Source organism: Camarhynchus parvulus, chromosome 12, assembly GCF_901933205.1.
Source record: "Camarhynchus parvulus chromosome 12, STF_HiC, whole genome shotgun sequence".
Lineage (NCBI taxonomy): Eukaryota > Metazoa > Chordata > Aves > Passeriformes > Thraupidae > Camarhynchus > Camarhynchus parvulus.
In genome coordinates this window covers 18,884,515-18,912,440 of record NC_044582.1, presented here as the reverse complement: position 1 = coordinate 18,912,440, position 27,926 = coordinate 18,884,515, and the positions used below count along the sequence as shown (strand labels likewise).

Below are 27,926 nucleotides of genomic sequence, written 5' to 3'. Positions count from 1 at the left end.
AATGAGCTCAAAGACATAAATTTGTCTTGAAGTCTCTGCTCTGTCAATCCCAAGGGCTGTGACTGACCAGTAGTTGCTGGTACCCTCAGCTCTGGGATTCCCTGTGTCCCCCAAGTGCCAGAAACACAAAGAACTGGACAGCTCTGGATTCAATTCCTTTTGTGCATCAATCCTGCGATTATGTAATAACTACCAATCATCTCTGGACAGCTGGAGGCACAGAAAAGGAGACCACAATTCACTCTGGTGGAGTTTCCTTGCTGGTGGCAACACATGAGGAGAAATGTTGAGAAACGTCAACTGGGTCCAAATATGGAGCAAGATTGGGGTTGGATGGGAGAGTTGTGTGAGTCCAGAATTCCCTAGCAAACCTGACTGACGAGCTGGCTGCTGAGATTTCTGTACCCATGGCACCTGCTCCAGGGACAGCACAGCCCCCAGCCCCAGGGTGCACTCAAGGGAGGGCACAGAGATCCTCTCAGCCAAAGAGCTCTGGAAGTTCAAACAGCTCAAGGACACAAGCTTTTTGCACTGTCACATCTCAAAGGAGCCTCAGACACCCCAGTGAGCTCCAAGCCACCACTGCATACAGCACGGATTCACTCCTGCCATGCTGTGATGGAGGCACAGCTCTCCACCACCACCAGCTCATTGGTGCAGCCTTGAGCCAGGGTGGGCCCTGGTCCTCATCCCATCCTCAGCTGCTGGGGGACTGGGCTGTGCAGGACATCCCACCATCATCCTCTGCAAAGAGCAGCAACTCTGCTCAGATGCCTTAAAGCCAGCAGCAAATCCCACTTCCTGGAAAAAATCAGCTTTTCCTTGTGTGCCAACTCCCAGCAGCCCACCCTCTGTGACTGCAGCCCACCTTGGGGACAGCAGTGGACAAAGGGAACTGAGGCACCACCACTCTGAAGTGGCAGAGGTGCACTGTGTCACCTTGGGGCAGCACTTAAGCATTGCCTGCAACAACCAATGTCATCAACCTCATTTTACCTTCCCCTGCTGAAAGCACCAACATGTGCATGTGGGTAATTTGTCACGCAGGCTGACTTTTGAGAAGATCCCTAATTAAGGGAGCAGAGTCTCCATGGAGAGGTGTTATGTAAGGGGCTTTACTTGCCATTAACTTCCACCGACTGAGGAAAGCCGAAACTCAGTGGAGGTGAGGCAGAGCAACAGCACATGGGATTTTTATTTAGCAGATGAGAGAGGAGCATTGCAGGATGAGTCCTCAGCAGTTTCCTCCACTGTCACTCACTGGCTGCACCAGAGGAGAGCCTGGCCCTGCTGCCATGCTGTGGGGAGGGACTGAGCGCTCATCCCTTCCCGAGGAGATGCACTCTGAGTGCCCACGAGTACCAGCACCCAGCAGAGCACTCCCTGCTCTGGAGAAGGGAGCCCAAGGCAGCACCAGGACAGCAGCAGGAACCGGCACCAGGACAGGCTCAGCCCTCACTCTCTGGAGCAGAGCGTGGGGCACCCCCAGGGCTGCTCAGAAGCGCTGAGCCAGCGCTCCCCAGGGGGATGCTCAGGGTTATATAAATTAATAAAGGGGTTGATGTAATTTGCAGCTCAGTGAGTCGCAGCATTTGTCAAGTTAATTTGTTGTCTGGTGCTGACCCCGTGGTTCCACCTCTGCTTCTGTCTCTGTGCAAACGAGGGCAGGCTTCCCACTGAAACCCAGGGCTCCTGCTGAGCCGGAATGACAGCCACCACAAGGTCGCCACCATCCTGCTCCCAAAGAACCTGACAGTGTTTCTAAGTGAATTCCAAAAGCTAAAGCCCAGAAAGTTTCCACCCAGAGAGCTGGAAGCGGGCAAAGACCTTCCCAGAAGAGCTAATTTGCCACATTCACATTCACCCCTGCAGCAAAACACGGAGCAGCGTGGGAGCCAGGGTGCCACACACCACCAGCTCAGCCTCCTTCCTGAGGTGAACCAGGAGCCTTTTCTCTTGTCCTGCTTCTCCCCCACATTCATTTTCTTAACAATACAATAAAAATCCCTCCTACCAATTACAATAAGGAACGTTTCGAGATTTGCTTTTCTGCTGGAGTTGGCAACCACCTACTTTGCCTACCCTTAATACTGGCCCTGCCTGCACCTAATGAAACAGCAACACCTATTGCAGTTATCCCTTCCCAGCATCATGGGGATCTGCTCTCCCACTGAAGCTCATGGGAGTTACCTGGGAACTCCCATTATTAACCATATTACAATCATCATGTGCAAGTTCCTGTGTGTTGGTACAAACCTTCTGCTGCACTCCAGGCGGAATCAATTTCCCGTGTGAAAACCTGGAGTTAAGAAAATGCCATGCAGGGGTGACACATTTCTGGCTTTGCTGCCAAAGAGCCTTTTTTACATAACCTGTCCCTATCCCACCATTTTCCTATTCTCAAAGGCCTGTAGATAGAGGCAACTGAAGTTCAGCAGAAATTATTCAAACTGAGCACAGAACAAACTTGTTTGGAACACTATCAATCAAAAGCTGCTAATAATAACAAAAAAAAAAATTGTGAAATGAAGATAAACTCTGTTAGGCCTCAAAGACAAAGCTGGCTGTTTTGGCTAGGTCAACTTTCCCAATGACAAATGCATCTGATGCAAAATGAACAGTTATTAGTCCAGAGACTGGGGATGACTCTTCCACGGGCACTTACTGGAAACTGCAGAAGAACTGCAGAAAATCCACTCTGCAGGTTGCAGAGGTTGCCAAGCCCTACCTACCCACTCTGCAAAACTTACCAAAGAACATTAGAGAAAGACTGGGATAAAACACAAGGGAAGTATCAGGTTAATTTCCCCAAGTGCATCCTGTTTCCATAAGCAGCCAAATCTTGCAGCGTGTTTTGTAAAAATGAATTCCTGCTAAGGGGAGACCGTCACTTTGCTGTGCTCAGTAAATCTTCACTGTGTCACAGCCAAAGGCTGCTGTACAAAACCAATCAGCTTCGCAGATTAGCAAGTACCCACACAGCTCTCCTGAGCAGCTGGGCTGCACCAGGGCCCTCTGCATTGTGAGCCATTCTTCCTACGTGGGGACAGCAAAGCTTGATGACATGAGTTCCCTGTCTCAGGATACCAGTTTAACCTGGCCATCCCATCCCTCAGCAATTACCCTGGGAGATACAGCCCTGAAGTCAGGATTTTACTGAAGAGCAAGCCTCCACCTTTGCTTTGATTCCCAGTGTGGAGCCAGCTGTTCTCCAGAAGTCAAGCTTTGTGGTTGGTGTTTTCCCCACTGGATTTCTCCTGACTTGGCTCTCTCAAGCCCTCCTGAGAGCTCAGAGTGCTGAGGACGTGCTGTTCCCAACTGCCACTGCCAGCGTCCCACGGGCCCCCATGTGCTGGAGCCACTGCAAGGCACCAGAAAACTCTCTCCCTACCACCAGGAGTTTAACCAGCATGGAGGAAAGCCACAGAACACATCTGTGCACTGACTATGCTCCTTTTTTGCTGTTTGCTATGAAGTCCATGGAGTGCTGCAGCACAGAACGTGCACATCCCAACGGCTCCATGGGATATTTTCAATAACATCCCCTTCGTGCTTTGCATGCATGAGTAAGAGCTGCTGGGTGTGTCCGAGCCCTCAGAGCTCACAGCATTAGCTGTAGGCATCACAAGTCATTTGGTTCCTAAAACATTCTGTACTTAAAAGCAGCCCACACTCCAGCAGAGCCCCCTCCCAGCCCATCCCGCCGGAGCACGCACCCAGGGACTGCTGGCTGCACTTATCCCTGCCTGGGAAGGGATGGAAAACAGCCACTCTGGGCTGTGGAAGCACATCCGTAGAGGCTGGAGTGCAGCAGGACCTGGCAGCAGTGCACAGAGTGGGGTGGAAGTGCCACTGCCCTGAGAGCCATCCATCACTCCTGGCCGCAGGGCTGTTCCACAGCCTGCCAGCTCCTGCTCACAGACAGCAAATGCAAACTGAACTGCCTCCCTTTTGGGCAAAAACCTGTCTTTGGAGAGGGACTGCAGATTTTCCTGTTGGTCTGCAGAAGGAATCTGCTTCCAACACGGATTTGTGCACTGTGGAAGTGACTCTGCTCAATCCTTTAGCAGTGAGGTCCAGCACAAGCAAAGGATCTCTCCACATCAGGCTGGTGCAGTTTGTTTTTCCTTCCAGCATGACAGTGAGAGGTTACCTGAGGCTCCCTGAGAGCTGCAAGGATGAAGGCTCAGCTTCCTTTACATCAGAGAAGAGCAGGAAATTTAAAGGAGTGAGTGTCCCCCAGGAATGTTAATCCTGTCATTGCAGTTTAAGGTGACACAGGATTTTCAACACTCAATTCCCACTTTATCCATTGCAAAGAAGTTTCATTCCAGAGCTTATACACAGGGGATTAATGAGGGCACTGATTACAGAGACAGAGTGAAGGAGCCCAGAGACATTCCCTGTCCTCTCAGGGGAAGTTTGCATGGACACAGGAGGTGCTGCTGTAGGGATCTAGTGTGTGTTTGAAGCACAACCATCACTTACAACTGGTCAGGTCTCAGCCCCACAGACAGACTGCAAACACCACACGTGCAGAGCTAAACAAATAAGATATCACAGATTGAATCATCTTTGTAAGCAAGGTCTGCTGTAATAAGGTTTTACTTTCCATTTGGAAGAATGTAAGAGCTCGCTGGTGTGTGTTCATTAATCCACACCAGGGACAATTTTCTTTTAAGGGAATCTAATCCTTATTGAAAACACAGAAAGGAAGAACAGTGAGATTGCTGGAGAATGGTGGTGGTCTGGAGTTTACCAAACATTTGAGTCAAATTCCAGTCTGAAACGGAAAACTCTTTGTAAAAGGTTTTGAGCAGGTTACAGTTACTTAAGTTATTTGTAAGAGCAGCCAATAACTTATCTACAAAGCTGTTTTATTACACATTCCTCTATACTGCCCTGGGAAAACACCTCACGTACTCAGTGCCCGTGCAAACATTCAATAAGTTCACTTTTGCATGGCAGACATTAATATTTCCCTTAATTACAGGTCAAAGATCATTCAGATAATTTCCCCTCCTGCCTCCTTAACCCTCTCAAATTTCCTGGATTTCATAAAAACATTTCCCTTCCCGACAGGGCTCAGTCACAAGATGGAGTTTTCCATTTCCCTACCTGTATCGTGGTGTTCCCACCTTCCAGCAGGGCAATGGCCAGCAGGATGCTCTCGTGGAAGACTCTGTCACTGGTGGCATTCATGATGAGATCTATGACCAGGTTGGAAGCACCTTCTTTATCCAGGTGGCACTGCACATCTGCCAGGCTCATCTCCCCCCGGCTCATGGAGCTCGACCCAGAGCTTCCTCCTGCAAAGGTGATCAGGACAAACAGGTTGGCACTGACCCCATGGGGATGGCAAGGCCAGGGGCACAGGGCTTGGAGCAACCTGAGATAGGGGAAGGGGTCCCTGCTCATGGCAGGATGAGTTTTTAAGTCCCTTTCTACCCAACCCACTCTGATTCCATTAGTGACTTATTTAGCAATGGCCTCAAATTAAATAAACTTCACTGTACAACTGGCTTCAAATGGAATTTTTGCCCATCCTACTCCCACAATCTCTGCAATACCATGAAATGGTTTTCCTTCAGAAATGGTTAATAATCTGACATCCTTATGGGGACATTTCCTAGATATTACTGCAAATATTAAATTTATCAGGATTTCTAAGCACATTTATTCAGAGCAATGTCACAAACGTCAAGCCAACCCAAGGCAGTCACTGAAAAGCACAAAGAGCTCTGTCTGCTAGTTTTGCTCACAACTGCAGTCACCCACATGGACAGTTTTACTTTCTGTGGGAGCTCAGACAAAACCATGAGGGAAAAATCCCCATTTGAGCTGTAGGGTGCTGGCTGGTCAGGAACACACATTTGTCACAGACATATTCTATGAAAAATCCTTTTGCTAGGATCTTTTCTCATGAGAAGCCTCAAAGGAAAAGAAAAACAATAATTATCTGCTGCTGTGGAATGCAACAGGTGCATCTTTGACAGATCTCATGTGGTTGTTTTTAATTAATGGCCGATCACAGTCCAGCTGTCTCAGACTCTCTGATCAGTCACAAGATTTTATTATCGTTCCTTCTTCTTTCCTTGCTAGCCTTCTGATGAAATATTTTCTTCTATTCTTTCAGTATAGTTTTAATATATCTTTTTATTTTTTAATGTATTATAAAATAATAAATCAGCCTTCTGAAACATGGAGTCAAGATTCTCATCTCTTCCCTGTCAGAACCCAAGAAATTCCTCTGGCTGCCCTAGAAGACTCAAGCCCCTGCCCAGGGGGCTCAGAGACCAAGACCCCTGTGCCTTTGATTTAGCCCTTAGAAAAAACAATTACCAACCTTATATGAAGAATTACAAGCCATGAAAGTTTAAGTAATGATAGTGAATTCATCACAGGGTGAAAAACAGATTTTTGGGGGTATTAGAATGGGGGCTCAGGGGGCAAGAGATGGAAGAATGTGAGCATGTCCAGCCTTTCTCCTTCTTCTCAGCCTTCATCTTCTGCTGTGATGTTGGCACTTTTATATTGGTTTAGAGTAGAAGCTCACTGTCTAACATAGGTGATAGGTATTGGGAAGTAATTGTAAATATTGTACATGCAGTTTTTAGTATAAAAAGATAACACTGCCATGGGGCAGGCAGAGTGCCTCTGTCTGTCCTGCTGAGCAGACCTCAGCTGGACAGGAGAAAGAATTTTATCTATAAGATACAATAAACAACCTTGAGATGGAGAACTGAAGAGCTCTGACTCCTTCTTTGAGTGCTGGGCTGGGAAAAGAGACTTTCTAACTTATCTCGAAGTCACTGTGAGCAGCAGAGACCCCGAGATTCCCTCGTCCTGGGACCCCTGCGAACAGCAGCACCCAGATGCCCTGGGGAGGCAGCCCGGGGGGAGCAGAGCGTGTCCTACCTGCCGTGGCAGCCTTGCCGGGGCCGCCGGCGGCCAGGGGCCCGTTGCCGAAGGCGGTGAGGCTCTCGCGCCGGCCGGCCGCGCGCACCGTGCCGTAGTAGCGGTTCACCAAAACCTGCCTCAGGGCCTCGCCCTGCAGCCAAAGAGCACAAGGAAATCACCAAGGGAGCTCCGCGAACAAGCCAACCACACACGTTCACTGGCAGCAGGGCTGCTGTTACCAGTACCCTTCTCGTGGTGAGGGAGGGGGAATGAAACCCTGGAGAGTTGGAGAAATCCATTGAGCGGCTCCTGATGCGCTGGGACATTGGAGGGGTCTCATGGGGCTCAATAAGATTATGGGTTCCCCCATGCATCACAGAGACAGCTGCACTTCAGGTTTTGTGTACAGCTTTCTAGCCAGATTTAATTTTCCAAGAGTTTCGTTTTAATTAAGTTCTGTTGTCTCGGTCTTAAATGCAAAGGAGTGGCATCTGTACAGCACCAACACAAAATCAAGAGGTGGATTAGAGGAACACCAGAAATGGTTTTAAGGAGCAGTTTAATCTCCTCACACCTCTCCTGTTCTGCCATCCCACCAACCCTGCAGGGCTGTGCTCCACTCCCTCCACCAGCAGCTGACAGGACCCATCAGCTGCCGAGAGGAAACCCGAGTGATCCTGCTGGATCCCGGCTCTTTGTTCCCTGCTGGCAGCTGCCCGAGTCACACCAGCCTCCCACCCCAGCACCCAGCCCAGCACAGGGCAGGTCCTCACACAACCCCAAATCCCAGAGCACCCAGAGCTCCAGCACGGCCCCAGCGCGAGCCAGCGGAGACCCAACACCTCCAGGTGGAACATCACCCCACTGCTGCCACTGCAGCCTCCACAGGAATGCCCTGGGATTTGGGGAGCTGGACAAAGCTGGAGGCACTGCCAGCACACAAACACTGCATAGGGATTAAGGGATCTTTGTAAGGATTGTTGTCACCAGGAGCTCCTGCCCTGCTAATGGCAGTGTGGTTACAGCAGCACCATCCTAGGACAGCGCTGCAGAGGGGAGGGAAGGGCTTTTCTGGGAGTCAGAAAAAAAATTAAAAAAAAATTTAGCCAAAAATCATTTCATGTTAAAAATATTTCCAATTAACTAAAGCATCTTATCTTTAGCTCCATTCACAAAAAGTGCTTGCCACCGATTTATTGATTTTCAGTTGTATTTCAAATGAAATTGGTTGTCTCACTATAGATTCAAGATGTCATTTAATACATTAGCTCTCATAAAAGTGAAGTCTTACTCTTTAAAATTTCACAGGAGGCCTCTAAAACCCAAGCAAATGGAACGACATAAATGTGCATTAATTGGCTTGTACAGAACTCCAGCCCTGCTGCAGTCCCACTGATTTTATACACAGCTGGCACTCACAAAGGTCACTTCAAAAGATCCTTGTACCCCAAAAGAAAAAGAAAAAAGCTGGTCTGATAATCAAGTTCTTTACCAAATTTCAGAAATCACTTCCACAGGGAGAAGCCCAACACATGCCTGAGCTGGTGAGGGATCTCTGCCCTCGCCACAGGGCTGGCGCTCAAGTCAGGGCTCCTACTGCCCTGTCACCACAATCCAGCAGCTTAGAAAGGGCTCCTGGGGATTCTCAGTGTGAAAGCTGCAGCCCAGGAGCTGCATTTCATGGGATCAGATGGGGAGGGAGCAAGTGTCAGGGAACAGGATGCAAAATAAACACAAAGTCAGTGTTCCAACCAGCTGCTTCCAAAAGCTCCCAAACAGCAGAAAAAAAGGAAAACTCCTGTGGAAGCAACAGCAGGAGGAGATGAGCACTCCTCCAAGGGGCATACGCTTCCCATCACTGCCTGGGCCAAAGAGTGAACATGTGGGAGAGGCAGGAAACAGCTCAGGAGCTCCAGCAAATCCCTGTCCTGGAGCAGCTCCTGCGACTGACAGCGACACCAGAGTGTTCAGTGCACGAGGCAGGGCTTTATCCACCTCCCTGCTCCCAGCCTGGCAGGTGAGGGAGGCTACGTGACAGAACAAGGTCAAGCAGACAAAAAACCCCCTGAACTACATCTTCCTTGGACATGTGCACTGATTGGAAAGGCAGCCTGACACCCAGATGGGCCCTAGGACACAAATGGCTACAAGGGAGCTCTCACAGCACCTTTTTCCTCCTCTGTTGAGCTAACTGGCAGTCATCCTGCCAAATGGCATTTAAACCAGGGATTTTTACTACTTACTACAAAGATAACACAATATCCAGCCTCGAGAACAGATGCTCAGCAAACTCCACCTTGCCTGAATTCAGGAGGGCAACTAAAGCTCCTGGAGCTGCCCCCAAATTCTCCTTCTGGCCCCTTGTGGAGCAGGAGGTGACTTCTATTCCATGGTCAAAATGGTTGGGGTGAGTGGAGACTTGAGCAGGACAGGCACCTCTGGTGTCTGTAGGTGTTGTGTATCCAAAACAAGGCAAATCACCACAAAATACAGCAGGAACAGGTATCAAGCAGTTGTTTCTAGTCAGTGTGCTGATCCAGGTCTGGCAATACACAGTCACCAGCATTTCAAACTCTAACTGGGAAGAAAAGCTTTGGTTCCTACAAATTTATCCAAACCCATGTTATCAGCTAACAAAATATGAGTACGTGATCAAAGCAGAAGGGAGAAAAAATAGGTGGTATTTAAGAAATGTTCCAATTAATTCAGCTGCAATGCTTGGCTCCAGAACAGCTCTTTAACCATCCTGTTAGTGCTGTGCACCACTTTGACGAGGGCAGTGTGCAAACAAATATCAGATGTTTGGCAGTAACCAGAAAAATCAAATATGGTACCTAGGGAAAAACCCAACAGCATCCATTTTCATCTGCACTCACACCAGGTAAAGTAAGAGTAAGTCACACAGAAACATCACTGCACCTGCATCAGCAATGCAGATCCAACACAAACTCTAAGTGATATCAGAAACCTGTTAGAAGCTTTAAAACAAAGCATCGTTCATATTTTAGAGTGAAGCAGTTATAAGTTGCTGCTGTTGTGTTCCCAGCTACAAAAGCAAAAGAAATGGAGAAAGGGACCAACAATGCTGATTCTGCAGCTTGGCTGGCTAGAAAGGGGTGGTGTGGCCAGAGGAACCAGCTCCAGCAGCACTGATGGATGTCACTTCACAGCAGTGAGCAGCACCCACGGGGAAGGTTTGACAGTGGGAATGGACCAGACCAGGACCTGAGTTCAATTCAGAGCAGCCAAGCACTCATCCCTTCTGTGTAACCCCAGAGAAGGGGCTCCAGCACCTCACTCTGTCCACATGGCTCAATTTTTGGATTTTCCAGCCAGCATTTAACCTCACAAGTTTCTTACATGACTTAGGCTTCACTGTTTACAGGGGAAAGGGAGAGATGAGTTCTGAATGTGCTCGACTGCTGTACATACCCTTCTATGATCCTCCAGTTGCCTCTGGGGTAGAGTTTGATCAAGCTCCTGCTGCACGTGCAGAAAGTTCATTTTAAAGCAGAATAACACTCAAGAGAGACCAACACCTCGGCACTCACGGGAATACTGGGGAGTCACAGCTGGATGCGAGGGGGGAGATGAGGGAGATGGACTGACAAACCACCAGAACAGGACACTGCCCTCTGCCAGCCCTGACCCCTCTGCTCTGCCACCCTCACACACCCCCTGGCATGCAGGAGTGCCAGCAGTGCTCAGGAAACACGGCTCTGCCTGGTGTCACAGGGACACATACAGCCCCGGGGGCTCAGCCCACGCATGCCCATGCACAGACACACAGAACACCCCCAGCCCCCTGGGCACACACTCTGGGGGCGAGGGACCCCAACACACCCACCGTGGTCACTGAAACTCATTTGAGACTGGGGAGGGCTCCTGGCCCAGCCTGGGGGCTCCCTCCCCATGGCCAGGGTGGCACTGGGGAGTCACTGAGCTGCCCCTGGGCACAGCTCCAAATCAAATCCCTCTCACTTGAGAGATTCATTTCCAGGAATGCAACCTCCACTTTGCAAAGCTGAAGCACATTATGGTTTTGCTGCTTTAAGGCATCTCAAAAGGTGTAGAATAACAGCTCTATAAAGGGACCCATCAGAAACCAGGAGCCATCTCCCAGACATCTCAAATCCATTTGATGACCACTCAGAGTTTCAGGCTACATTTAAACACTATTCCACAAAATTTACAAATACAAAGGCCTAAACCATCACAAACACTTCTTTTTCTACATGATCTCACATTTATAAAAACTTCACAGGTCAGAGAATCATCACTCTCCCAGATTTAGACTTCCATGTAGTTTCATTTAGATTTGCACTGATTGGGCACCCAGGTGTACAATCTACCAATGCCATGTCTGGATGTCCCATGAATTTCAAAGGAATTTAAGATTTTATAAATTTTCCTGCCTTCTTTTTGGCAAATAATCTGCTTTATGCACATAAAGGACACGTTTCCACATATCCAATTCCCTTACAACCAGTGGCCCTGACAATGTGCAGTGACCCTGAGCTTGTCCACTGGGGCATTTTAAATGGGACACCAATTGCTCTGGAGTTATGAAGCTTCCACTAAGAACTTCCCTTTCCTTAAAGTACTGAAGTTTTTAAGCATGTGAGGCAAAGGGAAAACCAAATTCTGCATTAGGAGCCAAAACGAAGCCTCATTTTGCCAATGTAGGAAAATTTGAGAAGAGACTTTTCCCAGTGCCACCCTTAAAGAATAAAGGAAATGGCTGAAAGGAACAGACTTGGGATTAGCTTACAACTTTTTTTATATTTTCAGATTACCACACTGATGCTGTATTGGATTAAGGAACTTTAACAAATCTACTCATTTCCACTGTCTAACACCAGGCAAGAACACACACTTCACAGGGGTTGTTACCAACAAGACACTCCACTAGGACTAGTGAAACACCAATATTTGTGTGCTGTACAAATATAGGTGGCTGACACACCTCTACAGGGCTCTCCGTTTCTGGAGCTTGTGGCAGCTAGTTGAAAGTAAAATGCAGAAAAAATTAGTCATTCCTCCAGAATCTTCCATCCCAACAGCAACCCAGTGGTCAACAGTGAGGGGAAGGGAGCTGGCAAAGCACTTGACTTCAGCTGAATCATCACAAATGAACTGTAGCTGTAATTACTGTTTGCACTCTCCCACCCTGCTCCAAAAAGGCCACATTTGGCAAATTTCACAGGTATCCTTTGAACAACCCAAACTGCTTTGCATGAACTCAGAGGCACAAGCAAAAAAAATAAAGTTGCAGTGCCCAGAGCACTTTTGGGGACCACACCCCCAGGATCTGTCACTGGAATGCTGCACATCCACCCCAGTGGGGAGGAGGAAGCCAGGGCTGCATATCACAAAGGTAGCAGCCTGACAATTTTAGCTGGAAAAGAGGTATTCTGTGGATTCTCATCTCTAAACATACTTTTCTCAAGACAAAAGATACACAACACAGCACCAAACAGGAGCAATGAAATAAGGGCCTGAATGGTGACAGCTTTTCAAATTTAAAATGCTGATCTTCAACTGAAACAGATGAAGACAAGTAACTTTTATCTAGTCAAGCACAGACACACAACAGAGAACTGAACATTCAAACTCAACTGCTGACTTAAGTGTGGGGAAATTGCCGTAATTCTCAGGAGCAGACACCAGGAAATAACACTCTCACAATCCTGTAACCCCAACCTGAGCCAGGCATTCCTGGCCATGTGTGCCACAGGGATGGACAGACCAAGGGAGCACAGACTGGGAGAGCAGCCCAGCACCTGCTGCAGCCTGGGGAGCCCCAGAGGGAGGCCACAGATGCAGCAGGAGGAAAAATGACACTGCACTTCCCAGGAAGGAGCCCCAGGAGAGAGCACTTCCCCTGCAGGGACTCCTTGGCCAGGAAAAAGACCCTTCTCCATGCTCCTCCCAAGGGACTTTGCTCCTGGCCAGCTCCCATGGCCTTTGCTCGTGGCTTCCTTGCATTGTCGCCGCTCCTGGACACGTCTCAAGCACGCCGATCCCTTGTGTGGCCAAGTGGAAGCCGGCAGGGCTTGACCCAGAGGAGGGAACAGGAAAAGCAGCAGGTTCCTGCAGAGGAACACACCGTCCTGCCCTGCCCTGCTCCCAGGCTGCAGCCCCCTGAGCCTGGGCACACTGTCCCACTGCACAGCCTGCCTGGGGCACAGGAAACAGCCCTGCCTTCCCCTGAGCCAACAGCAGCAAGGAAAACAGGCCTGTTCCCTGCAGGGGAAGTGAGCTCCCTTCCTCCCAGGGAGGGAGCCTGGAGCTGACAGGTCAAGTGGACATGGCTGCTGGACTCAGGATTCCAAACACAAGTTTCCTTCTGGGCACTGGGACAGGTTTCCCAGAGAAACTGTGGATTTTCCAGCCCTTCAAGTGCCCAAGGCCAGGCTGGATGGAGCTCTGAGCAGCCTGGGACAGTGGAAGGTGTCCCTGACATGGCAGGGGTGGCACTGGATGAGCTTTAAGGTCTCTCCCAACCCAAACCATTCTGGGATTCCTGGGCTGATACCTTGATCCCATTTCAACCAAACAGACATTTACATTTTGGGGCTGAAAAGCCCAAAAGCACAGATGAGGAATCACGTAAAATTGATAGTTTGCTCCTTCTCAAGCTAAAATTACAAATTCCAGCTCACAAATTCCTCTGTGGCACAGCCAGCACACCAGAGCCAGCCCCACACACTGACCTGGCAGCAAAACCTCTGCCCTGGGCAATGCCCACATGGATCACCCACAGCAGCACAGCCCTCAGCCATCTTCCAGTAAGAACATAAACTCCAAATCCTGAAACTGTTATTCTTTGAGTCAAAATGGGGTCAAATAGCAAAGAATTATCAAGCTCTTGTTGCTGTGCTACACTTTGCACTCTCCTTTGTGTGCTGCAACAGCAAAATATCACCTTATGCTTTACAAGGATTGAACAGGGTGGGAGAGCAGCCCAAAGCAGTAATTTTCCAAGATTTCTTGTGCCTCCCTATATTTCAGCTCTGCAGCTGTAAGAAAGGGATGGTCTGGGGGGCAGGGGCAGGTTTGTGGAGTACCAAACACAGCCAGTGATTAGCAGGACACAGTGGGCAGCTTTTAAACTGGAACCCAGTGGGTGGCCAGGTCAGAGTCCAACATCTGTGCTTTTTACAGGCAGGAGGGAAAGGTCCTTTCAGCTTGCTGAGCAAAACCCTCTCTCCTCCTTTGAAGTTTCCACTCCCCCAAGGCTGGCCACTAAAGCACTCCTGATGAGCCATGAGAGGGGATGCACAGTCCCTGACCCTCTGGTGACCGGAGAGCTTCCAGCAGCCACTTCCCCAGCACAGGCCACGTGTGCTTCCCAGAACAGACTGTCTGACTCAAGAGGGGATGTGTGGCCCTCAAAAACCACCAGAGCACGTGACAGCTCCAGGCTGAATTCAATGTCTGATACACAGATGAGCTTTCCATCCTCTTCCTTTGCAGTTTGGAGGAATTCTTCAAAGTTTTAGTCTCATTTGCTTTCAAAATAGCAATCACAATGGAAGTTGCTTAATCCTTCCTTCAGAGAAAATTCAAACTACTGCTGCGATAGAGTAGAAAAGGTTTGAGGAAAAGCAGAAAGATTTTCATGCAAGTTTGAAGCATCAGAATTGCTTTTCTCCACGTTTTTTACCCAACTGTGCAGTGAACACCCAGACCACTGAGCAGTGCAAAGGCCTGAAATGCATTTAAAAGGCTGCTGGAGATTCCAGTTCACAGACTGGGGCTGCTCCAGAGAGTGGCTTCAAAAAACAGGCTGGAAAACAGCTCACATTGTAATTAATGGCAGGGAAATAATCTGATCACAAAACTGACATTTGTGTGAGCACACACAAACACACCTTCAAAAACCTGGTCCTTTTCTCTTCGGCCTCACCAAACTTTGGAATTCTGACAAAATAATGGACAAAATAGCACAATTCCAAGCACCAATCTCCTACACTTCAGAGTTCAAAGGACTGAGAGGTGACAAACCTCAGCCTGCTGAACTGATGACGTTTTCCAATGCCATCAGTTCACACAATTCCTCCAGGTCTCTCCAAACATCCTCCCTCCTGTCCTGGGAGGTCCCTGAGCTCAACACTGAGCACTCTGAGGAAGCTGAGCCCAGCTCCATGGATTTGGCTCCACGGACAGACAGTGGTGAGGAGTGGGATGCCCTGGAATGTGCAGGAAGTCAGGCTCAATCACTGAGAGGTCCCTTCTGGCCCCAAAACCTGTGAATTCAGGAACTGACCCAACTCCATGCATATGGCATCTCATTACTGGGGTGGCAGGGGGAGACATTTGGCAGAGAGGAGGAAATAAAAAGGGAAAACACAGCTGCAGAATCAGCCAAATTGCACATTAAGCTTTTGATAGCCAGGTTGTACATCCAGATGCGAGGAACTAGAGTGAAGATTTCAGATAAATGTTATTCTGAAGCCTCTGCCTCAGCTCCTGCATTGCCATCTCCAGCAGGAGCTGGAATTCCAGTGGGAACGGCTGCTCAGATTGAATCCTGCAAGTCCCTTTCCACTTTTTCCTCCTTTCTCTGAACTCCTCTGTTCTCCCCTTTGAAATACCATCAGCTCTTCCTTGAAAGGCACACAGCAAAAGCATCACCTTGTCTGATTCGTGGCAACAGACTAGAGCACAAATTGTGTTGCTGTCCTTCATAACTCTATAAAAATACCACAAAACTCTGTGCAGCTTCCTTGCCAAGTCCCCTTTGTGGAGCCAACGCTGTTACCTTGTGGAGCTGAGGAGAAATTTGGATAGGAAATTTCTAGCCCCTGCAGATGATCTGTAGGTGTTTGTCAAACAAGCATTTGACTTGTTATGGAGAAGTTTCAGGGCAGAGGGGAATAACTGGGACCCAGGAGCACTGAACTGCTTTGACAAAACTTCCCACGTTGCATTCTCAGGGGTGGAGGATCTCAGCCCTGCCTAAATCAGGCAGCAGCAGGAGATGTGCGGCAGCACCTTGTTCTGGCACAGGTCCCCCAGAAGGCAGGTGGGATTTTGGGGCCAGGGGCAGCCCCCAGGCCTGGCCCTGTCACACACCCAGGGCAGGGACACAGCTGAACATCCTCCCTGATCTCAGGGAACCTGCAGAGATCTGTGCACTGCCAGCTGAGGAGGAGGCAGATCTGCCACAAGGGCTGCCAGTGCCTGCCCTCCAAGGTCACCAAGATCTACCTAGGGGAATGCCTTCCCTCATTTTCCCGAGTTTTCAGTGGAGAAATCATGTTTTAACTTGGGCTGGGACTTTCCAGGAGCTGGAGACCTCAGTGTCTGCCCTTCAGCAGGAGTGCGAGCACTTCCTCCTCTTCAAATCCTCTGTCTTGCAGGAATTCTACTGAATACACTGAGAGCTGCCTTCACAACCCATTTTACAGCAGCAGTTTTAATTAGCAGTAAGGTGGAATAACTGCTATTTTTTTTGGTGACAAGTAACTGCAAGAAATGTTCCAGCCTCCTTTCCCAAGGAGCTCACCAATTCCAGTCTGTGTCAAGGAAAAAAAAAAAAAAAAGAAAAGAAAAAAGCCCTGTCCAAAGATCGCAGGATTTCTCAAGGGGAAAAAAATATAAGGCAGGCCACAAAAATTTATGAGTGCCTGCATTTCCTCTGCTTGAGACATAACAAGTGAAGCACTGTCTAAGTGCAAAATACACAAGAGAAATGACTGCAGAGTAAGATTTCTACAAGGAAAATAATTCCCAAGTGCAGCTTTGCAGCTCTGAAGAGGTTAATACATTTCCTAACTCCAATCAAAGATGCATAAAACAGCACATATTTTGCACGTCAGCCGTTGGAATTTTAGTTTATCATAGTAAAGAGCAGGGAAAAGGTTAATTCAGGCAACCCCTCTGAACCAGGATTTTCAGTTCCCTTTCCACCTACTTGAAACCTCAAGACTAATGCAAAGAGGTGAAAAAACCCCAAACCTAAACTCTACTGAGTGGGTCTGCAAGTGCATTTTACAGGATAGAGCTGCCTGCAGATAAATCAGCTGCATAAAGAAGTGTCGCTACTGAAAAACCAGATAAAACACCAACACAGCCCTAACAAATAACTAAATAATACAAGGGAAACTCCATGCTGGGTTTGGTTGGGTGGCTGCTGGCCCATACCCCAAAAACAGCAGAACACCCCCATTTCAGTGTGGAAATGGAAACAGAGCTGCAGTGAGTGGGATCAGACCAGGGGGGTGCAGAGCACCCCCATTTCAGTGTGGAAATTGGGATAGAGTTGCAGTGGAGTGGGGCAGCTGGGGGTGGAAGAAAAGCACTCTCCTTTCACCCTGGAAATAGGAATAGAGCTGCAGTGGAGTGGGGTCAGGCTTGGGGGGAAGCAGAGCACCCCCATTTCACCCTGGAATTTGGGATATAGCAGCAGTGGAGCGGGGTCAGGGTGGGGGGAAGCAGAGCACCCCCATTTCACCCTGGAATTTGGGATATAGCAGCAGTGGAGCGGGGTCAGGGTGGGGGGGAAGCAGAGCACCCCCATTTCACCCTGGAATTTGGGATATAGCAGCAGTGGGGCGGGGTCAGGGGGGGGGGGGGAAGCAGAGCACCCCCATTTCACCCTGGAATTTGGGATATAGCAGCAGTGGGGGCGGGGTCAGGGGTGGGGGGAAGCAGAGCACCCCCATTTCACCCCTGGAATTTGGGATATAGCAGCAGTGGAGCGGGGTCAGGGTGGGGGGGAAGCAGAGCACCCCCATTTCACCCTGGAAACTGGGATATAGCAGCAGTGGAGCGGGGTCAGGCGGGGAGCACAGCCCAGCCCCAGCTCGGCGCTACCGGCACAGGCCGCGGGCCAGCGCGGTGCCTGTAAACATCCCCAGCGCCTTTATTGGCAATTACTGCTGAAGGTCACACATCAGCAACGGGCCTAAATTCCAGGAAAAAAAGCTCTTCTTATGTAACTGCTGCCTGAATGTTGGCAGGTGCCCAGCAGAACAGCTCACTGCAATGTGGCTGGGAGGGGAAAAAGGAATATAAAAAAAAAAAAAAGGCAAAGTAGGCCATCTCCCAGCGCGATCGGCATCCTGCGCGTGCCACCTGCAGGTCAGCACCGACGGGCCCTGCCTGCCAGGCCAGCAAAGATCCATGGCTCCTCCAGGATGGGGGGGGTTTAGCAGCCAGGACACACACTGCAGGTGGAAACTGGGCCACGGTGTCCCCAGAGGGCAGCCCTGGCCAGGGAGGATGGACAGGAACCTTTCCCAGAGCTGGGCTGGAGCACAGGGAGCCCACGGTGCAGCTCAGCACGCAACACCAGCAAATCTGCATTTGCATCACGCCTGCACTCCTCAGTGGGCTGAGGATTGCATTAACAGCACATTAAGCTGTTGTGTGTAATTACAAGCAGGGTTTAGTTCTTGCTGTTGTGTGAAGATTCACACTTGGTGGAAGAATTCACCTCGGCCCCAAAGCTCTTCCCTGAGACAGCAGCACAGGCTCCGTCAGGGACAGGATTAGAGCAGCTCCAGCTCAGGAAGGAGGCCATCAACAGAGACTCAGCCCAAGGGCTTCTAAGGACAATGCCCTGCCTTGCGGTTTTGGCTTTACCACCTGAGACACCTGCACAGAGCCCATGTCAAACACGCCCTGTTGAGCCCTTCAGCTCCAGGAGAGGCACAGAGCAGCCACAGCACAAGCCAAAGGCCAACTCTGAGCTCACAACACTCCAAAACCAGGAGAGAACCAACACAGCCATGACGCCAGTGTGGTGGGACGCCGTTCCTCATGGTTTGGGTTTTCTATCCATGCTCCACTGCTCCTCCTTGGCAAACTGCAGCTCCTCCCTGTCCCTCCTTTCCAGCACAAAGGGAATTGCACATAAACCCTCAATAAAAGTGCGAGTTAGGACAACAGCAGCACCTCTGCTGTTCCCTTCCTCTCCACTTCTCCAGCACCCAAAGACCCCCAGTTCAGCCCAAAATTATGCAGGGCTGGTGCCAACCCCACACTCAGGGGATTTCCTACCAGTGGGTGAATTCCAGCATTATTCACCCACTTCCAAAGGACACTCCCTTCTTCACTCACAAACACATTAAAGAGGGTCTGCCACAGCTTTCACTAACAAACACAGACCTCCCTCCTGGTGGTTTTTATATCCTTTGGTTTTGGGACCCACTGCTCACTGGGATCACCTTGCAGGACACAACTAACTCAACCTACATAAAGGCCACTATGAAATCAAGCCATCAACAGTTACTTCAGTGGAGTATTCCCTGAGGGAACAAGGAGCATTTCAGCTGATCAGAACAATTAAAGTGTGCATAGTCTTGACAGAAAAGCAAGGCAATAATTTTACTAATATTGCAGAGTTTTGTATTCTTTGCTCTAAATGTTTACAGTTTCCAGGGCTGACAAGGGGGGAAAAAGGAAACCAGAAAACCCCAGGATTTCTGAGACTTGCCAGTGGTTCCAGCTCCATCTGAATCCCTTTCCCTGTGCAGCCAGTGCTCAGTGCTGATCGTTATACACACACCTGCTCCTTCCATGCACTTGCTCCATTAAGGAGCAATAAAATTCCTCCTTTGCAACCTCCAGACCAAATCCTAAATTGTTCTGCACGCTCTGGCTGATTTACTGCAGGCAAAGACAGCACATCACAGCCAGAAACCAAAGGGGGAAGAGTTTCACATTATGACTTAATTTGCAATTAAACAATTCAACTTTCTCTCTGAAGTTTCTCCAAGCTAAAATTATACATATACACACGTGCTATTCTGGGAAGCTGCAGCAGCACATCTTCCAAAGGACCTGGCCTGGTGGAAGCGTTTCTGTGCTACAGGTAAACTTCTGGAAACCAGAGCAGAATGCTGGCGTGTATGCCCCAGGTTAAAAGGGGAAAAAACTAGGTTTTTAACAAAAAAAGAGAGAAACAGACAGCAGAGCACCTCTGTAATGGTGGGAGTGTGTGTGGAGCTTGGGGATGCACCTGAGATCTCATCCCAGCACAGCTCAGAGGTGATGGCACGGCAGTAAATGAACTTGTGCAACAAGAAATTTGCCTTTCAGGTCAAAATCAGATTCTGGACCAAAAGCACTGATGGGAAACCAGTTTCTTAGGGAAGGGACCTTCAGCTCCAGCCCTAAAAGCCCCCCTGAACAGAAAACACTCTCCAGGCCAGCCTTGGGTAATGTGCACATTATTTGTCCACTTTAGTGATGAATAGTTTGGCTTTCAAATGCATTTCACCAGGCAAGGTCCCCAAATATTTCATTTTCAGAATGAAGTTTACCCAGTGAATTCAGGTGGTTAACATCAAAATCAACAAGTCATACCATAAATTGCTTTCTGCAGATTTCATGACCTACTCCACTAAATAAAGGTCAGAAATGCTTTAGACATTTTAAGTGGTTGAGCTTTGTTCCAAATAAAAGGTTGGCTTGGGAGAGAACACAGGAAACAAAGCACTGAGAGGAAAATATTTCTTTTTTCCGTGGTATTTCAGTAAAATAAGGTGCCAGTCAATCACTTTCTCAGTATTATACATTTATGCAAATTCCACACCCACACCAGGGTTTTTTTGAGCTGATGAGGAAGTTGCAGAGCAGAGGCAGCTCAGCTCCCTCCGCCCTGCGCTGCTGCCCCGACCAGACACCAGGCTTGTCAGAGTCCTTGGAAAGCTCCACGTCAGCTAAACTCCAAGTTTTCCCTCAAACAGGGCTTTTCACGCAGAAACAGCTTCCCAAATCACTGATTCCTCGGGGTTACACACCACCCACCCCACTGGGGCACAGCCAGGGCACTGCCATGCTCTCACGAGCTGCAGCACTGTCACTTTCCCTTCTTGGGAACAGCAGCAGCACAAATTCTGCACAATTTCTGCCCCTCCCCAGTCCCACTTGCACCCACCTTCCTCCAGCTCCTGCAAGGACACCATTAAAGCTCACTATTTGGCTTTCCAAATAAGAAGAAATAACCCCTTCACATATGACACAGGAATGGTGGCCAAGTGCTAAATGCTGACTGCTTCGAGCAGCTCACCCCTCCAGATCTGATCCTAAACTTCACAGGATCTACCAGGGCACCAGCTGATTGCAGGCTACCAAAAATGACAGCTCCATCTGCATTAATATTCCAAGAAATGACATGTGGAATTAGTTATGGTAACTATTCCCAGGAAGGACACACAGCAGACTGAAAACTCCACTAATTCACTGACACAGGCACACAAATCAGAACGCTCAGTGCTGCAGAGACAGGACAGATCACAGGGCTACTGGTAAAACAAACACCATAGAAACAACACTGGAGAAGAGAAATAAAATTAAAACCTCAGCATTATCCAATTCAATGGTAATCTGCTGGGAAAGAAAGAAGGGGAAGAATTGAAAGCAAGGATTAGTAAGAGAAAAGAAACATCAATTTCACGTAAGGATCTTATAAATCATTTAACACTTGAATGCTGCAATCCACCATTATTTCTGCAGCGGGCATGAGGAACATCTGCCAGCTCTGGGTTAGGGAACAGCCACTGCTGGGAGTGCTGTGCCAGGCAGCTTGGGAGGCAGGATGTACCCTGGCTTTGTCCCTGTGCCAGGGACAGGCCACGTGGGCTGCCTGACCCAGAGCCAAGGACTTCACCCTTGGGCACGGGAGTGTCACGAGCCCTGAGCAGAGCAGCAGCAGCTCAGGGGCTGCATTTCCACTCTGGGAGGGAAAATGGAGCTTCCCAACGCGAGTCCTGCGGAGCTGAGGCGAGTCAGCTGGTAGGCACCCGGAGAGACGTGCATGAATGACATGTTTCAGCACAGTGAAAAACTTGGGTCTAGCCTACACTGTCAATGCAGAGCAGTTTTGTGCCTATTAAATACTGCACAGTATGCTCCCCGTCACTGAGCCATCCTGAGCGCGTGCCATGCGAGGAGTCTTCAGCAATATGGAAAAATTTCAGCCTTCCCACAGGCTCCTGTACATCTGTGCTCTGCCCACGGGTTCTGCTGCCTGCTGGGGAGCCCCAGCTGTGGGAGCAGGGCTCTGGGTGACAGGAGCACACCCTGTGTTCCTCCTGCACTGCCCACCCTGCTCAGGGCCGGCAGCGTGAGGGGATCTGTGGGCTGGGGGAGCCACAGCACAGGAGGAGCCCTGCACATCCTTACGTGCCTACGTAAGCCAGGCTGCTCCGGAGGGCACCACGCGGGGCTGCCGCAGGACCACAGGCACTGCCAGAACCTGCCCAGAGCTCTGGGGCTGGACACGGGTGGGGGGGACAGCTGAGAGCCCTGGCACAGGCACAGGACAGGGATGACAGCTCTGCACTGCCAGGGCTTTAAAGGGGCTCTCAGGAAAGAATCCTGCCCTGTCAGGCTGGGGAGCCTGGCACAGGCTGCCCAAAGACAGAAGGGATGGCTGCCCAGCCCTGCAAGGGTTCCAGGCCAGGCTGGGCTGTGGAAGGTGTCCCTGCCCAAGGCAGGGAGGGAACTGGGTCATCTTTAAGGTCCCTTCCAAGCCAAGCCTTTCCCTGGTTCTACGCTTGAGGTCAATAAACTGTTCCCAAGGGTGAGCTCTGCACCTCCATGGATGGAAGCATCTCTAGGCAGGGACTCCAGGATTTACAGTGGGGTTTTTACAATATAAGAGGGGTTTTTCCTTCTTTTTTTTTTTTATTTTTGTTACACTACAGGATGAGTTTAAAAACAAAAGGTGCTACCTTTTAGGTGGTGACTAAATTCAGTTCTCTGAGTCACAAGGGAGAATAAACCCCACTGCAGTGCTCACAGCCAGACAGCAAAAGCTGTTGTACTACTACTGACAGTCTATCTGTGAGCAATCAGCTGCTCCTTCCGCCTCAGAAATCACTTCACAGGCAGGCATATCCTGACTCCTTATGTAACTGAGCCACTGCTTCAGAAATCAATGCTTCTGCCACACTTTGAAGATTTTTTAGCACCTTGTGGGGTTCTCCATGGTCTGAATGGTGCAAGGTATGTTAAGTGCAGCTTCTAGAAATACTGCTTCATCCAAGTTAGCTGAATGAAGCCTAAGAAACTCCTAGAAATTAATTTCCATTTTGGAAAATCTCTCAGTGGCAAATTACATTTAAGGGAAACTCTCAAAGCTCTGATTTGGGTTTCACTGGTGTCTAGTATACACAACATGCATCACACACTGCTGTTATTACTTCAGGTGACCTTGACACTGGCTCCTGGCTGTTCTGACAGGAGAGGACACACTGATCTGCTAGACAAGTGTAAGATGTGATCTATGGTTACACTGAGTGTGTTACACGTCAGGAAACACCAGCAGCCATGAGAGGATCACCAGTCCCCCTCCCTTCCCAGGAGCAGCCTGGCCAGAGCCAGCCCCTTCCAGCTGGGACGTCTCAGCGAAGGGACCTTGAGGAGAGCACAGGAGGTGATGCCCCAGCACAGGATTCAGCCACTTGGGCAGAGGACAGTGTGCCCCAAGCTGACACTGCAGCTGTGCCCTGTCCCGCTCCCTCCCCATCCCACAGGGATGTGCTGCTTTGCTGAGCTGGCCAGGGAATTCCCTGCAGCCCATGAATTCCCTCAAACCACGGCTGCTGCACAGGGAGGCAGTGCCCAGCAGGAGCAGGGCAGCAGCTGGAGCTGGCGGAAGAGCCTCCCTGGCAGGGCAGGAGCACAGCCCTGGCCATCCCTGCCCTGAGGGCATTTTCCTGGGAGCCTCCCCTCCCTGGCACTGCCTGTGCAGCCTGGGTGTGCTGGGAGCAGCCCACACGTGCACACCCACGTGTGCCAGAGCCCTGGCACCACGTCCTGCTCCTGCCTCCTGCTGACATTCCCAGTGCCCAGGATGCTGCAGGTTCCTCTGCCTGTGGAGCATCTCCCTCCCTGGCAGCTGCTACAAACCATTCCTGCTGTTCTCAAACTCTGATCTCTGAAGTTTTTGCCCTTTCTGCTGTGAACTGAGCATGAGCAGCAGCTCCAAACCCATCTGTGGGGGAGAACTGGACTGAGACACCACCTGCTCCTGGGCACAGCCTCGCAGGGGCACAGAGACCCTGCCACATCCCAGCTTCCCCCAGTCCCCACTCCCAGCTGCTGCCAACTCTGTGCTCCTCTGCACCCACTGGGTGCCATGGGAAGAACCTCAGCTGACCAGAATTCCAGGAGAATCTCCAAATCCCAGTCTCAGCTGACTGCAACCGCTTCTAGAAACACAAACATATGGGAGCATACACACTGTCCTGATGGAAATAAAGAATAGGTCTGTACCTACAGAAAAATGTTCCTCTCAAGCAGTCAGGAGTTGTATGTAGGAAAGGGAAAGAAGAAACATGGGTGGGTGTAGAGAGAGTTTCCATCTATAAACCACAACAAGATTACTCAGTTGTACACAAATTCAAATTAACTACAAAACACCCTCTTGTTGTAAGGTTACGTGACCTGAAGAGTCACCTAAACCTGAGAATCAAATAAAGACATTACAGCCTTCAGAAAAAGGTAAAAAACCTGATATTTTAGAGCGCCAGCAACTGCAGGGATTAGACTTAAACTTGCCAGTGTCAAGAAGAAAAGCAGCAGAAACAAGCTTAACTTCAAATACGATTTGATAGGTATTAGTTGACTAAAAATGTTTTGTCCCTGCTCCAGCCTAGAAGTGCTTACACATACAAAACAGCTTGAAAAAGCAGGAGTTTTATTTTCCTTTACTGAATGAAGCCAGTGTTTAACAGAATGCTGGACTGTACCTTACCTTTTCTCCATAGCCTCTATCTTTGGTCATCATTTCCCTGAGCGTCTGCAATACCTTAATACACAGTTTCTCCTCATTCTCCTCCAGCAGCTGCTTTGTGTGCTTAATTAGCCTGAAAAAAACCATAAATCAGGTTAGTGCAAATATTCTAAAAATGGGGTAAGATATATGTGCTTATCTCCACTGGTTTCTGCTGCAAACAAGGTTTATCATCATACTGTTACACAACCAATTTGGAACCTTCTCTCCAGAGCAACACCTGACAGCTACCAGGGGAAACTGTGGGCAGGAAAAGAGCCAAAAAACCCCTCTGCTGCAGGCAGCAAGGAATCAGTGGGATCCAGGACCTGGTGGTCCTCCAGAACAGCCAGTTAACAGTGAGAAATCTATTCCACTTGGTTCAAAAACAGACTGAGAGCCCTGAAGGGTGCAACCCCAAATCCATCCCACCCAGCACTTGGGACTGACTCAGTGCCCAGCTTCCACAACCTCTGTACAGAGCCCACCCCTCCAGGAGGTGAGGGGAGAAGCTTCATCTGCTCTCAATTGCCCTCTAAATGCCCTTGTAATCTCCCCTGTCCTTCCCTCCAGCTGTGGTGAAGCCCATGACAACAACTGATCCTGATGTATTCACCCAGCACCTCAGGAACATTCCTGGGGTGAAGGCAGGTATCAATAATTGCATCAGCTCAAAGTTTAACTCATTTATACAACTGCTCAGGATATCTGCATCCTGCAGCAAACAGACACTTTGAAGCATTAGTTGGGAGAATATATCAACCAGTCTTTCCCCATTCCCACAAGCAGTTTTTCTTCCCCATCAAGGACAAATTGCCTTGACCATATCACAAAATACTGATTTTTATTTCAGGTATTTCAGAGGATATAAAATATTTACTGATCTGGGCAAGAGGGCTCCATTCTACAGGGCATGGGAAGTTTGGGAAAAAGCGAAAACAAACGAGACTTCTAAGACTACTTACTTGCAAATGAAACCTCCACTTTCACATTTCCTCCTGGCATCCGTGTTCTCTGGGAAGAGCAGCTCAGGCCTGTGGAGCACATCCACCAGCACGGACAGCTCTGCCTGGACCAGAGGGCGCAGGCGATCCTCCAAGGCTGACACGATGTCCTGGGGAACAACCACACCAGGTTCAGGCAAACATTACCAACACACATCTAGAGCTGAATTGATTTCACTAACGGTGGATGAGGGACAGGACAATGAGGTCTGTCCTGGCTGAATAAATTAAAAGACCTCAGGTTTGGTCAGGTGAGATTTTCAGCGTTGCCGTGGCCCTGCAGGGGGAAGGGGGCTGTGCAGTCACCTGTAGCCTCTCGATGATGTTCCTGTAGTCCCTGGAGGCGGCGAGCACCGAGTCCCTGCGCGCGGCGTTGCGCGCCGTCATGCGCCAGTTCATGGCCGTCTTCTGCACGATGTTGTGGGACTTCAGGAACAGGTTGTTCACCTGGCTGTCCAAGTCCACAGGGATGGCAATCGCTCTGCTTTTGGCTGCAACAAGGAAAATCAGTGGGAACGGAGACCCTGAGCCCGTGAATCAACGCAACAACAGGACCAAGGTCTATGCAGTCCCTTCCTTCTACAAACTCTCCTTCCCAGGCTGAGAGGAAACAGCCTCAGGTTGCACCAGGGAAGGTTTAGATTAGACACTGGGAAATTAGGACATTAAGACTTTTTTTTTCCCACAGAAAGGTCGTAAAGCATTAGAAAGGGCTGCCCAGAGAGGTGACAAAAATATTTATACATGGCACTTGAGATCATGTTTTACTGGTGACCACAGTGGTGGTGCTGGGCTGGCAGCTGGACTTGACCACCTTAAGAGATCTTTTCCAACCTTAACCATTCCATGGCTCTTTGAGTGCAATTTAAACAGGGCAGGGTCAGGCCTGAGCAGGATTATGTTTAGAGGTTTCCACACCTCAGAGCTGTTACTGTTGCTTGAGGTGTGGGAGTAGGAATCCTTCCCTAAACACACAGCCCCAACAGCTCGTGCTGGCGCACGTGGACACACAGCAGCAGAACCTGACCCCATATCCAGTACAAGCTGATGTTGTGGACACTGAAAGTGCAGCAAATTTATGGGCAGGCGTGGCACTCCCAGCTGCACCGGGGAGGGTCAGGCTGGACAGCAGGAGGAATTTCCCTATGGAAAGGGTGCTCAGGCTTTGGGACTGCCCAGGGAGGTTTGGGGTGCCCATCCCTGGAGGTGTCCAAGGAAGGGCTCAATGTGGCACTCAGGGACAAGATGGGCTTTGGGCACAGCTGGGACTCGATGATCCTGGGGGGCTTTCCCAACCTCAGTGCTTCCATGAAAACCATCTCCCTGCTGCAGATCAACTGGACTGCAGGGAGTTTTGAGGTTAGACAGAGAAAGCACTTCATGTGACAGTGACAACACCCACTGCTCAACCACCACGATCTATCAGCACAAGCCTGGACTGTGAGTTATCCCAGGTGGCACCTGCAGGACACAACCCACACTGTCCCTTGTGGCAGGATGACACAGCAGCCAGCCTGGATGGTTGCAGTCCTGGGGCAGGCAGCTGTGCTCACCCCACTCCTTACCTACGTCGGAGAGCACCCGGATGCAGCTCTCCACAGAGGCCTTCTGGCTGGGCATGAGCCAGGTGCAGTGGTAGACCCTGAACACGCCCTGCAGCAGCTGCACGAACACGGGCTGCCGAGTCTGCAAGGCAAGCACAGCACAGTCACAGCCTCACCCCAGCAGGGCTCACTGCCCCCAGCCCAGCTGGCACTCTCCAGTCCCTTCCAGCTGGTCTGCAGCACTTGTTGGGCAACTCCCCGTGGTGGCAGGGTATCTACCACGGGATCAGCAACTGGATGGGAAGGGTGGGAACCAATGCTGGAAGGGAAAATTGAACAGAAGCTTCTGCAGCAGAAAGCCCTGGTAATTGAGGCCTGACTAAGCAAAGGAAGTGAGCAGTCACCTTCATCTGTTTTATCAGAGCTATCAGCAACCCTGGCACACAGATTCCTCTTTTAGTGTTGACCACCAGCTGACTCAAGAGGCCACAGGTAAATGGGGCTTGGCTATGTGACAGCAGAGGTCCAGAGTTGGAAGCTCATCATTCCAATCATTACTAGCTGGTATCCAATTCACTGAGAAAGCAGCTGTGTATTATTTGGAACACAGGCAGTGGTTAGTGGCAAATGCTGCAGCTGCTGCAGGATTAGCCAAAATCAAGGTGTGGTTTTCACCCCTGAATTTCACAAGGTGATCTTCCACTACACACAGGTGAGCTGCTCCAACACACCCAAGCCCAT

The 27,926-nt window shown here is 49.7% G+C and overlaps 1 protein-coding gene across 5 annotated transcripts in view; it reads right to left on the bottom strand.

The window, feature by feature from the left end:
* The window catches only part of ITPR1 (inositol 1,4,5-trisphosphate receptor type 1), a 158,471-nt gene that overhangs the window by 48,979 nt on the left and 81,566 nt on the right, over positions 1 to 27,926 (bottom strand). For all 5 annotated transcript variants that reach the window (XM_030956611.1, XM_030956612.1, XM_030956614.1 and 2 more), the window contains 6 exons: positions 27,207 to 27,327; positions 25,948 to 26,132; positions 25,603 to 25,751; positions 24,620 to 24,731; positions 6,919 to 7,051; positions 5,119 to 5,309 (listed from right to left, as the gene is read on the bottom strand). In XM_030956611.1, the coding sequence (XP_030812471.1) occupies positions 5,119 to 5,309; positions 6,919 to 7,051; positions 24,620 to 24,731; positions 25,603 to 25,751; positions 25,948 to 26,132; positions 27,207 to 27,327 (891 nt within the window). The remainder of the gene's footprint in view (positions 1 to 5,118; positions 5,310 to 6,918; positions 7,052 to 24,619; positions 24,732 to 25,602; positions 25,752 to 25,947; positions 26,133 to 27,206; positions 27,328 to 27,926) is intronic.